At 46.2% G+C, this 16,963-nt stretch overlaps 1 protein-coding gene across 1 annotated transcript in view; it reads right to left on the bottom strand.

Moving 5' to 3' along the window:
- FREM2 (FRAS1 related extracellular matrix 2) overlaps positions 1–11,448 on the bottom strand; it is a 158,880-nt gene extending 147,432 nt beyond the window's left edge. Inside the window, exons 1-2 of the mRNA XM_032593438.1 lie at positions 6,267–11,448; positions 912–1,001 (exon numbers count right to left, since the gene is read on the bottom strand). Of these exons, the coding sequence (XP_032449329.1) occupies positions 912–1,001; positions 6,267–11,448 (5,272 nt within the window). The remainder of the gene's footprint in view (positions 1–911; positions 1,002–6,266) is intronic.
- Between the last annotated feature and the right edge of the window lie 5,515 nt (positions 11,449–16,963).

Raw genomic sequence — 16,963 nt, 5'->3', positions numbered from 1 at the left:
TTAGAAAATAGATGACTGGATCCAAATCCTTTCTTTTTCCCTCCTTCTTCTCTTACACACATACTCCCACCCCCACTTCCTGTGTCCTGTTCACACAACACATGTACTTCCTGAGGTTCTTTCGCTTCTCCTGAGAGCATGAGAGAACAGAACATCTTTATGATTAATCTAGAAGTGGCCAGTTTTTCTCCCAGCCTGTGGGATCAGGAAGAGAACAGAAAAGAGAGTGAGCAGCGGCAGGGGCTTTGGGGGGAGTAGTGACGGTGACCTTGTGGAGGAGACTCGGACCACAAGTCATAGCCTATCCTCTGGAGTATTCTTCAGACTTCACCGAGAAAAAAATTTTAGCTAGACTAAGTCACAAAATCCCCCGAACTGAGGACATCACTAGACATATTGAGATTGGTAAGGTAAAACACACCTTTACGTAGCACTGTGTTCCTGGTGAATGCAATTATCCATCATCATAAGTCCACACAGCACCCATGTGCAAACTAGCAAAGGGCACCTGCTTTGGGCAGACACCCCCCCGGGTAGGCACATGGCTTGGAAGTGTTGCTGGGCTGGATTCCAGCATCCTCTTGTCACCTCAAGTCGGCAGCTTCATGCACGGCATATTCTGAACAACTGGACATGGGGATACTATGTACACAGATCTTTCTTTTTTAGTGTTTTGCTAATCCCAAGACAAGAATAATATAACTGGAACATTCATCTCTACTCATTGCAGAGTAGTACTGTGGCAGATTGAGAATGTAAGATTTTCTATCGGCAAATAACAAATGCACCCGGTATAAATTCAGGTGAGCATAAAATGATACTCGAGGCAGATTCCTTGTAATGAAGTCATCAAAGAACAACCAATAAAAGTCACTCTCCTTGTTTATACTAACAGGAGAGTGAACACTTACCACCATCTTCAACTGTAAAATGGAACATATCACTTGTGGCATTGGCCCCATCTTTTAAAACGTAGCATATTTTCATGTCTTCGATGTCAGCTAGAAAATAACCAAAGAACAAGATGATTCATTACTAGGGCAAGATTGGTGACTCATTACTCATGGTAAATCCTACTGGCTATTACTTTTCTGTAACCATATTTAGATTTCCTTCTCCTAAGGGAGGCAGTGCTATCTTATTTCTCCTATCTCTAAGCCCCTTGATTTCAGCTGTCCCATGGAAATCTGATCCCTTATCCAGATAGAGTTCAAGAGTTAGGTTATAATAATAGCAAGGTGTTGCCCCACCCAATGGTATTTGCATGTTCATGCACCAAAGAAGTGACTCTCTAAATATGGAATGTCAGACTTCATGACAGGTGGAAAGGAAGATATTTTGAGGCATGGCAGATTTCCTGGCACTCCTGAAATCACACTCTTTCCCTCCCTGTATCGCTGGCCCTAAGAGGAAAGAACTTCCCTGCCCCCCTCTGGCTAACTTTTCTTACCTCTGGCGGTATACAACACGCTGTTTTTAAGTTCCCCAGAGCTTGAAAGAAAAAGAATCAAGGCCTTTTTAAATCTCCAAGATTGAAATAAGTGTCATGACCCCAGAGAGAAATGAGAACAGAAAGCATCTAATGAGAGCTGAAACTTTTATTCAGAGTGAAAAGTTACTCTGCCTCAGGAATGCTCTGTAGGTTGCTTCCTGTCCCAGCTTTCAAATTCACTGGCATACTTTGTTTTCCGTATTCACTAAGGTACAATTTCAAAAATTGATTTCCCCATTTTACGAGTTACTCTCCTTCATGATGCCACACGGACAACATAATGAACCAAATATCATCCTGTTCTGTGATGCTTGCAACACTATTGTTATTTGATCTGGGTCGGGCAGTAAGTAGTTATTGCCAAAGCTACAGAAAATCAAGATCGCAGCTAAAAGTGGCTTCAACAATGAATGGTATGTAATATTTATTTGTCTCGTGTGCGCTCTGCAGGTTTTCCATCTTCGGAGAGGTCTACTGAGTTCGTGCTATGAAGTCCACAAGCATTGTATATGAGAAAATTACTTTATGAAAGAATAAACTCGAGTGATGCCAGGTGTTGGGATCAACAAATTACTCCATGAATTTTTAGGACTCCACTTGACAGACGTGAAAAGGACACTCCCCCTTGGCTCACACAGATTTGAAATGTGACTCACTTACAATCAGGCATCTGAGGAGGGGAAAATCTGATTTAATAGTTAATGGTAACTTCTTATAAAAGAGGTACTAGAAGGTGAAGCAAATTCAAGTTGTTTTATTCTCCCTTAGCATTTCATTTTGAACTCTGCTGTAACTTTCCCAATTTCTGCCTAGTGTCATTTGTATCTTCCTGCGTGGCTATCTTTCCTAGAAGACTGAAAACTTGTGGGATTGTTGTTGTTGTTGTTGTTTTTATCTTAACTTCCCACAGTCCTTTGCTCGGAGTCTAATATTCAGCAATGGCTCAAATGTTTCTTAATTTAAAATCTGAGAGCCCAAGGGCACCTGGGTGCCTCAGTAAGTCAAACATCCCACTCTTGGTTTCAGCTCAGGTCATGATCTCATGGTTTGTGGGCTCGAGCCCCACGTCAGGCTCTGTGCTGACAGTGCTGAGCCTGCTTGGGATTTTCTCTCTCTCCCTCTCTCTCTCTACCCCTCCCCTGCTCATGATCTATCTTTCTCTCTCAAAATAATCAGTAAATAAACATAAATAATCAAACGAAAGAGCCCAGAGGTCTGGTGGACCACGCTTGGACCTCTACCTACGCATGTATGATGTTTCTACAAAGGTAAGGAGTGAAGCCCCCACAGGCTCTTTCCTTGTCTACTCCCACAACTCTGAACCCTTTCAACCTTTAACTCATCAGGAAGAAATAAGGTGAACTCTACTCTGACCACACATCCTTAGCATTAGAACAAAGTCCTCTGGTCATGTGGGGAAGACCTTTTTCCAAACTTCCCCATTCCTTCTTTAATTTTATAAGAAAATCTAAAGGCTCTACTATGAGAGAAGGAAAAACTCATTAGTATATCCACGCTTTGTATTGATGTTTTCTTGCAAAAATACAGTATTTATGAAACAGTTGCACTGAAATAAATCACCACTTCAAAACTGATTTTTTAAAACCTTTTTTTTCCTTAAGTAAAGTGAACATGAATGCAATTACATGACACAAAGGTGTCAAATTTTCCCTCCAAGTTAGGGCATGCAATATTGATTAGTTGGAACAAACCAAAATTCTTTTCATTTTCGTTATAACTCAGTTAATAATTCATAGCTCAAAAAAGGGACTTTAAAAAAATCTCAAATAAGTAAAGACTTTGATCATAGTGCTGTTATTCTATAGGAACCTCTAAAACTATCACAAACATCATAAATATATAAACAGTCGCTTCTTAAGGCACAGTGGTATTAGCTAGATCAAAACCTAGTTGCCAAAATGTTACCTTCTTTCAGTAAACATCTAACAATGAACTGGATTTTCTTCTAACCACTACTCATGCATCAGATGTATTTCAGTTTATCTACACAAGCATTCCACATTTTGTGTTTTTGTTTTGATTCTAAGTTCATTGACTTGCCTGGCAACCATACCCTGGCTCGAACTCTTTGGGGGAAATTTCTGAAAGTGATCTACAACTTATCTCCCACAAGAGATCACTGGGTACTACTCATAGAGAAAAAAGTCCAGGTCCCTGACACAAGTGATTTAAACCTGGGATAGAGTGAGCAGGCACACCCTGGCAAATTGAAATAATTAATTTCTCTAATTGGTCTAATTCTGCCTTAACTCTTCCTAAGAATAAAAGTGAATAAACTTTAGAAACAAATGGATTTTCATCTCCTAAGGACCATTACGTGAATCGGTTTGGGAATAACCTTCTTTACCCACCTTTGCTCACTTGACTCAACCCAGTGCATTGAAAATCCATCAAAATATAGTTAAGCATCCCACTCTTGATTTCAGCTCAGGTCATGATCTCGTGGTTCGTGGGTTCGAGCCCCACGTCGGGCTCTGCACTGACACTCTCTGTCTCTCTCTCTCTCTCTCTCTCTCTCTGCCCCTCCCCTGCTTGTGCTTTTTCTCTCCTTCTCTCTCAAAATAAATAAACATTAAAAAATATATAGTTTAGCTTATCCTTTCATGACTACAGAAAACAAAAACAAATACAAAGTTTGTGTTGTCCTCACTCCAGATACTGCTTTTATTTGTCTACTAAGAGAGCAGCCACCGTAACTCTATGATGGGAGCCTTTCCATTTTTATTCACCCATCTAGTCTCTAGAAATAACTGCCATGAACCAAACCGCAGTCTCAAGTTGTTCAAATGAGTGCTCTGTGATTAACTACCAATAGTTTCCCTAGTCAGTATTTGGGTTCTTATTGGAATGTGATCGTTTCTCTTAGAAAGGTAATCTTAAAAGAGTACCTTCACTTTTTATAATAAACTGATTATATTTATAAATGACCATAAAGAGTAATCATGGTGAGTTCATCTCTAAGGAATAATCAGGGTGAGTCCACATCAGTGAGAGATAGGGCAAGAGCCTATAAAGAAATCACATAATTTAGGGTTCGATATTTAAGAAATAATATTCCAATATTTTTTGAGCTGTTGGACTTGGTCCATAGAATTTAAACCACATCGTCTGCCTGTCGTCACACAAAAATTCCTTTTTAAAAAATCTTTAAAATCAGATTAGTGTTTCAGGTCAGAGGAGTGATTGGAAGTAACATTTTCTATCCTGTAATATATTCCTTTTACTCTCTTCACTTTCCACTTTCCATGAAAAGAAACCAGTCTAAGATTGCATGGCATCTCTGTCCTCAGAAAGCCTTCACACAAAAGTTTCCTGCCGGTCTGGCATGACACTGGGCACTCTGAGGTTTTCCTGTCCCTGCAGGCCCTGGAATATATTCAGGCTTGCAGCCAAGAATCAGGAGGTTGGAGTGCAGGGCCATTTGCCAGAATCTAAAACAGAGGAGCGGTTCACTTTAACACTAACTACACTTCGCGACATCCGTTTATTAAAGCATCTGTTGTCTCAGAGCACAACACTATTGCGGGGAAAAGAACACCCCCCCTGGGATGCCCTGAGGATAAACCTCATCTCTGCTCACAGAGCCCACAGAGGGTAGATCTCGTTTCCATCCTGACACGGTGAGATTTCCAAGAAAGCAACCCAAAGCCCTTTGTAGTGAAGGTCGCACGTTCTAGAGAACAGAGCCCTAAGTCCCAAGCCAGCAGACTGAACGGGCTTCTCCCGTCAGTCACTGAGTAACTGCACGGGGCACCTGCCCTTCCTGTTGTACATTGTGTCCATACACAAAGAGGATTTAGGTTAGAAAAACGCTTTAGCCTCAAGAATGTAGATGCTTGAGGCAACGGGTGTTCGTTACTGTGGTTGAAAGGGGACGCAGAGAAGATCTGAAATAAGGAAATAACTTCCTCCTTCTATTCTCCTATTAATCTTGTTAACATCTCTTCAGGTTTGTAACAAAGTGAACGTATATTCCAGTGATGGACATGTTGTCTTACACATCATGAAGCGTGCTTTCTTTTTGGGCCTGTATCACGTGACACACTTTGTACATAGAACTGTTAGAACTCTACACAGGTGCTCGCTTACCTCTTAGGTCTCTGGTGTTTGCCTAAGGCATAAAATAGAAGAATTAGAAACCTACAAAGTAAATATAAATACATCTCTTTATTCCAGTTCCAAAGTTCCCAAGAACTATGACAGGATTAGAACAATGCTCTCAAGAAAATTAATCAAAGTAATATAAATTTGAAGGCTCTATGTGAATGGTAGGTGAAAATAGTAGTCCAAATACAAAGACTTGAGAAAGCACATCTCTCTCGAAGGTGCCAAAATGCTGCATGAACTACCTATTTGTACCACAGTATAAACCACAATCTGCTCAGAGGGCAGGTGTGGCAAACAAAACGGAACGGAAGAGCCTTCTTCAGCTTAAACTCACCGAGGTCTGGCCCCTGGTTTGGCAGCATACCTTGCTGCTGTCGAAATACATTGATATTCACTCAATGCAATGTCGAAATACATTGATATTCACTAATGCAAGTCGCTGCAGGGGGACATATGGCAAGAAGGGATATTCTTTCCCCAGGAAAGTGAGTCCCTGTACTCTCCCCGTCTATTTATTTCCCTTTCCTTTTCTTCCCTTGGACTCAAATTCGATCCCCTACTTATAACGTTTTTGGTGACCGCCATATCCTCAGAAAATAAGACCCGCGCTTTCCGTTGGGTATAAGGAAAGAAAAGTGTACCGTACCTTGTGTAAACTGAGAGACACTGTGGTTGCCTCTGTCCAGGTTGAGGAGATACCCATGTTGAGGGGCCTCCGTCACAATAAACCTGAGAGAAAAACGTAAGCTGTCTCTGTCCTCCACTTTCAATATTTTGCTTGTGATCATGAATCCCAAGTGGCCAGTAGCCAGAGTGCGAAGTGTAGAGGCCCCTTTGTTCACTGCAATTTGGGGGACGCTATCGTCAACAGGTAAGACTTGGATTTTCATCACTTGGGGTCTCCTCGTTTCAAATATTGTATCGGGGAAAACATAGAACTCTGTATGGGAACCATCAGTCACTGTGAAGGAGAAGCTGTCTTCATTTGACTCAGTGCCATCATGTCTGTAGCTGATTAAGTTTTCGCTCAGGTCTTGCTTGGTAAAAACCATGGCAGGTCTGGTATTGTTGAATAGGAGTTGACCATGAACAGGCACCTGCGTGACAGTGAACTTCAGGAGTTTGTCTGGAGTATCTTGGTCTTCGACAGTGAGTTCAAAGGGAGTGATCAGCTTGTTTTCACCCTCACTGACAACCAGCTTATGGATGGTGACCACTGGCTTTTTGTTGTCCACATCACTAATGGAGATACGGAATGTCCGGAAGACAGGGTTACGTCCATCGGTGACCTGAAACTCAAAACTGTCCATCTTGACCTCATCGTCAGCTGTGTGGATGTAGTAGATTTTGTTGCCAGCCAGTTGGAGCTGAGAGAACGATGTGACGGATGCTCCAGGTTGATCTGTGCACTCTAAGTGACCTCTCATGGGAGCCCTGGTGATGGTAAAAACTAAGTTTTCATCAGGACTGTTCAAGTCACTAGTACTTAATAAGTCTGTTGTGAGGGTGACTTTACCACCTTCTTTCAAGGATACTCCCTTGCTTATCACATCTGGGAAGACGATGTCAACGCTCCCAACAGAAACATAAAAGTAGCGATCTATAAGCGCATTTATTCCATCGGTCACATCAAACTTAATTAGGTCCCGAATGCCCTCTTGTCCAAAATGGACATACTGAATTAAGTTTCTGTCCACTTCATCCTGGGTAAAATTCATGCCCACTGTGATATTTTCAAAGGCACCTGCAGGTTTTTGTCTCTGTAATAAGCCATGTCCCGGCCCATAACGAATAATATAAACCAAAGATTTGTCTTCAGAATCTAAATCAGTTGCCATCAATATTTTGTTGTTGATAATTTTGGTTTCCCCAATTTCTATTTCTAGACCATTATTGATGGTCATTCTGGGGGTCTCATCATCAACTGGGATAACCATAATGAGGACCATCCTTTCCACCGAGTGCTTACCGTCTGTTAGTTTAATCACAAAACTGTCCTCCTGGGTCTCAGAATCATCATGCTCGTAAATAATGCTTGAACTCTCTATGATCTGGTCCAAGGTGAAGCTTTCAACCAACACTGTGCCATTTATCAGCTGATTCATGATGTGACCACGAGTGGGAAACTGGGTAATGGTGAAAGTTAGATCATCCGGGGGAATGTCAGCATCAGCAGCATTGAGGATGGGTGTATCGATCACCAGACTCATGCCTTCCATCACCATAAATTCTCTCATAAATATTTCTGGCTGTTCGTCATTGGTGGGAATGATTATAATGGGAAAAAAATGTCTCTCTGAAAAGTTAATGCCATCAGAGCAACGAAATATAAACCGGTCTTCCACAGGTTCTACCCCTTTGTGGACACTCTGGACATAGTTAATATGACTCTGTCTGAGGTCTTTCAGGGTAAAGGCACTTATGGCAATTCCTGCTCTTGATTTCTCAGAGCCTGGTGCTGGAGAAATGTTTTCAACATAACCGGAGGTAGGCTGAATAACTATAGTGCACAAGATGTCATCATTGAGGGAATCAATATCTTCAGCACTTATATGTGTTGAGGTTATAACACTTTTGTCACCTTCCATGACTATAAACCGTTCACCTACAGAAATTTCTGGAGCTTGGCTATCGACGGGGAGGATGGTCACCCACACAGTAACCCCTTGGATAGTACTGCCACCTATTACCCATTCTTGAGACATATCTGACAGACTCAGGTTAAAAGAGTCCCCTTTGGGCAACAGGCCTATCTCACCGCTTGTGTGGGCATAGACGACAGAGCCCTCTAAGATGTCCCTTTGGGTAAACTGCTCCGCTGGAACTCCGTTGACCAGGATTTCTCCATACGAGGGTGGGTCTTCCAAGAGGAAAGTCAACATCAAATCATCAGTGTCCCCATCAGTCCCCTTGATAACACTGGCAGTGAGTTCAGCAGCTCCATTTTCTAAAACGTCTAGATATGACCCCAGAGTACCAGCAGGAAGGCTCAGCATGGGCACCTCATCACCCGCGGGCCGGACATTCACTCTGAGAGTGATGGGCACCACGTGGTGTCTGTCGCTGACCTCCAAGGAGCAGCTGTCAGTCAGGGACCCGTCCCCATTATGGACATAGGAAATCCGACCCTGTTTTATATCTTCCAAGCGGAAGACCTCCCCCACATGCAGTATCTGTCCAGACACTCTCATGTGGCCATGTTCGGGTGCCCGTGTGAGAGTGAAAGAGATGTGGGCTACGTCGGTGTCTACATCATTCACACGTAACTCAGTCTCACTCAGGATGTGGTGGCCCTTCACCTGAACGGTGAAACCCGTGTTGAGGATCTCAGGCGGCTGGTTGTCCACGGGCTGCAAGTAAAGGGTGAAGGTGCCTGGAGCCACATTCCCGGCTTGGTCCTCCACCTGGAATTGAAACTGGGCCACTCGGGCAGCCACTCCCAGTTCTCGATCCGGAGGTCTGTAGGCAATTTTATGGTGGTTGATCTGGGCTTGGGTAAAATGGGCCACCACGACTGAGGGGTTGTCGGTCAGGACCAAGGTGCCCAGGGGGGCTGGTGAGTGGTTTTCATCTGTGTCCGTGGGGGGCTGGGTCACGGTGTAGCGCAGCTCTCGGTCATCTGTGTCCAGGTCAGTGTAGCGCAGCCACTTTTTCCTCAGTGGCGTGAGCTGGGATTCTTGCACCACCATCCGAAGGGGACAGCCGCTGCCCAGCTCCGGAGGGAGGCGATCCACAGGATGGATGCGAATCACAAACCTGTGTGGTCCAGACTGATTAGGGGGGTCATGGTTATCCTGGACCCGGAATGTGAACTGGTCCATCACTGGCCCGGGACTATGGGGCCCGGAGTGCCTGTAGAACAGCCTCCCCTCTGTTATGTCCCGCTGCCTCCACTCCGTCACCGTTTGCTCATAGAAGGCTCCCTGTTTCCTCCAAGGGCCCCTGCTCAGCTCCTCTTCCTCGCGGGGAGGATGGGTTTGGCGGAGAAGCAGATGCCCTATGGTCGAGGAAGGCGACTCCAGCACAAAAAGCAGCAGAAGGTCATCTGAGTCGATGTCCGTTGCACTCAGGGCCAGGGGAAGGATGGGCGCCGTTTCACCCTCCGCCAGCGTCAGCCCCGTGTTAGCATTGAGGACTGGCGGCTGGTCATCCACAGGCACCAAGGTGATGGGGAACAAGAACTGCACCTGGTGCCTGCGTCCTCCGTCCACCATTCGAAGTACAAGGTTGTCACTCAGTGAGCCATCTCTGTCATCGTGATGGTAGACCACCTGGCCGGCGGCCAGCTCGGCCACCGTGAAGGTCTTAGGGGCAGAGTTGGCATCGGTGGCGCCCAGAAGGACAAGGTGACCGTGGCGGAGCCCAGCCACCACCTCTAGCTGCACTGCCTCTAGGTCATCCTCATCGCTGACGACCAAGTTCTGCGGTCCACTGCCTGCAGGGCCCGTCAGGGGCCGAGACTGGCCCTCATAGAGAATGAGACCGGTGTTCCGGGTGACCACGGGAGCCAGTGTGTTCATGGGCTTCACCACTACCATGAAGGCAAAAGGGTCTGAGGCTGCTCCTTCCGGGTCCACTGCTTCCAACTCCAGTTCAAAGAGACGCTCCTGGTCAGAGTCCTCGGAGGGGGGCTGGTAGGCAATCTTCAGGAGCCGCAGATCCCTCTGAGTAAAGGAGGAGAGGGGCAGGCTGCGGTCATCAGTACTCACTAGGTAGCCCTGGCCAGGCTGGAAGGGAGAGGTGAGGTTGAAGATCAACAGGTCAGGGGGCGACTCGGCATCCTCGGCTGCCAGCATGTCTGGGGTCAGAGCCGTCAGTACGAACTGGTTCACCTCCATCATCATCATGGCCACGAAACTGGGCCTGGGTGCGGTGTTCTCCGCCCCTCCTCGGATTCTCACCAGCACCTGGAAGTGCTCACGTTTCAAAGGGGGTCTGCCCACAGGCGAACCCCGAGAGCGCAGCTCCACCACCATGGGCACCCAGTCCCTGTTCGGTGACCGACTGGGGGCTGTGTGACGGTAGCGCACCCCCAGCTCCTGGAAAGCTTTGCAGTCCATCAGGAGAGGCTCCGGGGCGCCCCCCTCGCTGGCCGGACCCGGGGCCTGTGGGTAGTGGAGGAGCTCCCCATAGCGAGGCAGCGCGCTCAAGCCGGACAGGATGCCCACGCGACACTCCTCGGTCTCCGGCTGGTAGGCGAACTCCAGGCTCCGCGCGTCCAGGGCGTTGCTGGTCCCCAGCAGCTCCTCCACGACTAGGGGCAGGTTCCGAGTCACCACCTCCAGCTGGGTGAAGACCACCTCCACCTCCAGCACCAAGGGTAGCACTGCGGCCCCTCCCGGCGCGTCGTAGCGCAACTGCAGCCGAATGCGATCCCGCGACGGGCTGCGCGCGCCCAGGTGCGAGTAGCGCACCTCTCCCGGGCCGAAGTCGCACGGGAAGCGCTTGGGACTCAAGCGTCCGGGCCGCTGGGCCAGCGCGTCGTTGTCTAGCACGGTCACCGCGCAGCGGTCCCCCGGCTGCACCTGCAGCACCAGGTCCTGCAGCGGATCCAGCCAGACCTCACGGCCGAAGGGCACCCGGAGCCCACGGTTTGCCAGCACGATGGCCTCCTCGGCGGGGACCCCTGCAGCCCCCGCGAGATCCGGGGACAGCAACGCCGGGCCAGGGGCAGCGGGCTGTGCCAGGACGCAGCTTACCAGTGACAGGAGAAGCGGCAGCAGCAGCAACACCAGGCGGGGCGGCAGCGTTGGGATCTGCTGAAAACTGGTGGGGCTGGCCACCCCGCCGGCGTGGGAGGCGATCCCGGGGGTCCTGGCCGCGTGCATGGTGCAGATATTAGGGCTCGGACAGGTCAGCCTGAGAGAGCACAGTCAGTCCCCGGGCAGGGAGCAAGAGACCTCTCCGCAAAGTGCCAGGAACTCCGCACTTGGTAGCCGCGTCTGGGCCGGGATGGAAAGTTGCGCGGCGCGGGCCGGGCTGGCGCAGCAGAGGCGGCTGAACCTTCCCAAACGTCCGGCTCCGCCGCCCGCGGCTCACTCGCTGGGAGAACCGAGTCCCCCCGCCCCCCAACTCCTGCTTCCCAGGTCCCGGGACCCAGAGCTTTGAGGGAAATCCCTCCCCCAGCACCCCCTGACTCCAGTCCTCCCAGGAGGCCAATCGTCGGTCCCGGGAGGAGGCCCCGAGTTGAGGGTTGGGTAGTGGTATCTGCCAATCAGCTCCTAGGGGCGGAGGCGGGTAAACCGCGCGGTGGGGAGGAGGTGCAGGGTGCTACAAAGTTGTCTTGGAAGCGAGGGGCTAGCGGCCTGACGCTGCGCAGCTTTGCTCGCGCTCCGCTCGGGCTAGGGGTTCCGGCAGAGGAGCCGAGGCACGCGTCTGGGCTCGAATCAGTCCTTCAGCTGCCTGGGACCCAGGATTACCCACTGTCGCCCGCACCCCCTCCAATTCGATGCAGCCTCGCGCGGAGGAGTGTGCGGTTATTGCTCGCAGACGTTTGCAAACCCGAGAGGAAAGTTATTCGCAACGTTGCGTGTGTTTGAATCGAAACCCAAGAGCAGTTGGATGGAAACTCTGGGGCATTTTTGCAAGAGAAGGATAGCTGGAATTAAAAGCCAAGGCTAGAGCAGGTTGCTCACCGCCCCCGCCCCCAACACACACACACACACACACACGCGCGCGCGCGCGCGCGCGCGCGCCCCACCCCCGCCTGCTGCTCTCTCCTCCTAAATTACAAGGGGGCACAGTCCTTGGATTGGCGAGTTTTAAACAAGTCCCTCCTTTGCAACCAAAGTTCTGAGTAAAAGGGGAGTAAAGGGTGGGGAGGGGGGACGTTTGGAATGCGTGAGAAATGCAGTCCGATCGGAATCGCGAGACTAGCACCAAAAAATAGATTCTAGGGAATGTAGCCCCCAGGCTCTCCCAAAGCCGCCGCTGTTCAGGTAGTTGTCGTTAGAAACGTTCCTGTTCTCTTCGCAGTAATTAGACCAAGTGCAAACTAAACCTACTTGTCAGCGTCACATTTCTTTGCATGCCAAGAGAATTGATAAATATCCGGAGGGCTTAACGAAAATAGGTTAGCTCCCATTTCAGTCGGCTGGTTGTTAAGTCAGATCTTGAGCTCTTCCTGCCCCCTTGTGTTTGTCCGGTTTCAGGAGCGTGTGGATTCCCCTTCTAAAGAGTTTCTAACAGCACCCCTCCTCTCCAGCGTCTTGGGGGGGGGGGGGGGGAAAGAAGATGGAAAAAACTCTTGTAGTTAATAAACCAACCATTTCCCGATTCGTTTCTTGAGCAGTCTTGCTGACTTATCCTGATCAATATGTTTTATTTTAGATAATATTCTTTCCTGCTCAGTAACACAAGTCGGATTCTTAGTTGGAATATAGAATTGGAACTATGGTCATCCTGCCCTTTCCAGTTTAAAGGTAGTTCAGATTTGGGGAAGAAAAGAGTGCAAGAAACTGTCATGACATTTTAAATTTCAGCCTAGATTGAAGGTATAAAATGCATATGTGGGTACATTTCAGTAGGAAGTATTTGTCTTATTAACTCTTCTGGGTCTTTTTTTTTTAAAAAAAAATTTTTTTTTTTCAACGTTTATTTATTTTTGGGACAGAGAGAGACAGAGCATGAACGGGGGAGGGGCAGAGAGAGAGGGAGACACAGAATCGGAAACAGACTCCAGGCTCCGAGCCATCAGCCCAGAGCCCGACGCGGGGCTTGAACTCACGGACCGCGAGATCGTGACCTGGCTGAAGTCGGACGCTTAACCGACTGCGCCACCCAGGCGCCCCAACTCTTCTGGGTCTTTAGCCTGAGTTTCTCCGGTCCCGAATTTTGATCTCTGCCTGGCACACTCATAGCTATTTTCCAGGCCACAGCACTGAGCCTCTCTACAGAGTATAGCTGGGAAGTGTCAGATTCTGTTCCAGAAAGGCCACTGGGCAGTGTCTGTCCCTGGGAGTCAGAGATGGAAAGTTCTGAAATTTTTCAAAAAGAAGCAAGGGAGAGAGAGAGAGAGAGAGAGAGAGAGAGAGAGAGAGAGAGAGAGAGATTAATTTAAAGGAGCCACTCATACAAGCAAACAAACAACATTTAGTTAATTAAACATTAATTGAACTTATTCCTTTTTCTTACTGCTTTGCACTTTGGGGCAGCTTTTAGCTCCCACTTATAACTGATGAATACTTTTCACAATTTAGTATAAAATGAGCATCCACAAACATAGAAGGGATAGGGCTGAAATTTTAAACCTATGAGAAAACCCCCATCCAAATCCATCAGTTTCCAATTCGCTTTGGCATTATTATTTCATAACTTCTTATAAAATTATTCGTCACTGCAAACAGAGTTCAAACTGCAGTGACAGAGGGACGTTTTATTATGTCCTGTTCACAAATAAAACACAGGGAAAGATGCCAAATGAAATAGAACATCAGTGTCAGAATATGGTTCTTTATAGATTATATTCCAAAGTTTGGTTCCATACTTTGAAAAATTTCAACTGGAGGAAGAGATTATTCAGGCATTGTGACTCTGGGTGTGTTCTCACCAGAATCGGATCAACACCCTGACCCTTGATGCTTCCCAGTGGCTCCAGGGTTTTCCTTTCTTCCTTTTAAAGTCCAACTCTGTTTGACTTGCAAGCAATGATAAGATCAGCATTTGAAGTATGGTAGTATGCCTGAAGGGCAGAGTTCAATATGTTGTTTCATGGTAAAAAGAATAGAGGTCCACATTTATTTTTAAGTAGCCTAAGGAAATCAATAAGCTATAATCTTTTTTTGACTTTTTAATTTAGCCTGCCTTGATTGAAGTGATGGAATGATTCTTAGGAATTACTTTTTTTGGAGGAGGGGTAAATGCCTTATTTGTTGTTGATTTTTAAAAATCACATAGAAGGTACTGTTAGTTGCTTAAGTGTATTTTTCAGTGATGATTATTGAAAAATAATGAAATATTAAATTCTCATCTGAAAGCAAGTATTGTTGATGATAATCCCTCTTTAGGATAAATATCTCAGTTTTTAAAGGATTGCTACACTTAAATTAGCAAGGAAATATTATTCTATGACCAACAGTCTTAATATCATAAGGGGTGAAATAAGTTGGCAAACTTGTAATTCTTTAAATCTGGGTTTAATTATTCAGTTCTCACTTTCGTAAACCTTGTAACTCTCACTGTGCATTCTCTGGGCAAAATATCCCTTAAAATAAATTCTTAAATTTGCTTAGCATATGAAAAATACACTAAAATGCCTCCTCGAATCAACTTAAAGCTAAAATTATTCATTGTTAAAACTCAAATGATCTCTGACCTAGGGTTAAGCACCAGAGAACTTATTTCCTAAAATGAAGAAGGTTGTGTGATGAATTCAAGATGCAAAAAAGATAGTCACGTGTGAACTGAAGGCGAGTCTGGGGCTCTGGTTAAATTTACATCTGGTCAAATTTTGAATGTTACTTTGCCATTCCAGAGTTTATTTCACTTTTTTTTTTTTTTAAATGTTCCTTTACTGGCCTTTAAGACTCCAAAAGAAGAAGATTGCTTCAAGGACACCTGTAGAGTACTTACAGATGAATGTTTGGGGCTTTATGCTAAGCATGTTTAATAGTTCTCAATAGAATTTTATTCTTTGATAGCTTCAAAGCCATTGCTTGCCTGCAAACACCAAACTTGACTGCTTGCAGAGCTCCGCTGAAGGGGTAAACAGCTCTGGGCTGATTGACGGAGACCTGGGTTCCAGGCTTGGCTCTGACATCCACCATGTGACTCGCAACAATTCTCTTTCTTTTGCAACTACGGTCTCCATAACTGTAAACCAAAGGGCTCATTTTTTTTTTTTTTTTTTGGACAATTCCCTTTTGGCTCCCTTTTAGTTTTGGTGTTTGGTGCCATAAGACCATATTCGTGGGTGACCTGCCATTTTGCTTCCTCGTGTCACTTTTTAGTTGACCACACTCCTTCTCCCTGCAATACTCTCTGAAACTGACTGTGGGAATCAGCCGGGAATTGAAGATCTGTAATAACCTTGCAGACCACTTGCTGTGACTTCCTCATTTCATGAGGGGAGGAAACAGAATCCAGGGGGTGAAGACCCAGGAGTGGAGCTGGAAAGGAAGAGAGATTACCAACTGACTGCCAAGTCAGTGTCCATATCCTACCTTAAGCTCCAATTCAGCCTTTAAGGATGATGTCAAGTATTTACTCCCCCATGGAAACTTTGTTCATCTATGCAATTTAGTACAAGCCATGCCTCTTTTGACTCTCTATACCACCTCCTTCCCTCTGCGCCATATGCCTTTGCTTGTATTTCTATTATGAGATCACTCTTACTGTATGTTGTGTTATAGTCATCTGTGTTCTTGTTGTGCCCTTCACTATTTGGAAAGCATCTTGAGCTCACAGCCTGCATTTGCTCATCCTTTACCTCCAGAAAGATTTTAATAAATACTCGTTAGATGAAATTAGGTCACAATTTATCATTTCTCAAGCCAAGTCACTTGAAAAAACTCAGCCAGATTTTGCAACAGCTTTACAAGGTAGCCAGGTATATTATTCAGTTTTCTTGGGCACAAGCAACAGAAACTGACTGGCTGAATTAAGCAAAAATGAAACGAAAAGGTAATGAATTGCTCCCATAATTTCTGGAAAGGCAGCAACATAAGGCTCAGAGAAGTGAACATGAACCAAAACCCAAAGCTTCTGCTTGGTAATGGTCTGGCGGGGACAGCACTAAGCCACTGCTGAACACTGGAGCCTGCAGGTGACACTCACACTGTGGCCAACACTATGTTTGAGTCAACAGCCCTGACATCCTCCACTGTTCTTGGACTCAGATGTCACTGCAGCCAATGACCGATGATTTTTCTCTGTCACTGTAAAATCAAAGGTCCAGGCAGGATTGGATTATCCAAGCTTAAGTCATAGGCCCACCCCCTGGCTGCCAGAGGCATGGGGAGTGTATGTGGGGCCTTTTTGGCCTCCTGGGTTTGAGTGGCCCCCCTTACTACCAACATTCATACTGTGGGTATTTCTCACCTAGAAGAAAGAAGACCACATTTGAAGGAGGCAAATACAGCCTGCTCATCACAACAGGTTAAGTAGCAATATTACCATTTTATGTTTGAGAACACAGAGACATAGCAGGGTTCAGCGATTTTTTTTTTCCGGTTCGTACAGTTATTGACAAAACCAGAATTAAATAAATCAGATGAAATAAATTAAAAGAATAAGTAGTCTCTTCTAGTCTGCTTTTTCTTTTACATTCTGAAATATACCATTTTTACTTAAAATTTTTTTTTAATGTTTAATTTATTTTGAAAGAGAGAGAGAGCGCATGTGAGC

This window comes from Lynx canadensis, chromosome A1, assembly GCF_007474595.2.
Source record: "Lynx canadensis isolate LIC74 chromosome A1, mLynCan4.pri.v2, whole genome shotgun sequence".
Taxonomy (NCBI): domain Eukaryota; kingdom Metazoa; phylum Chordata; class Mammalia; order Carnivora; family Felidae; genus Lynx; species Lynx canadensis.
Note: the sequence above shows the minus strand (reverse complement) of the source record. Positions and strands in the feature narration are given on the sequence as shown.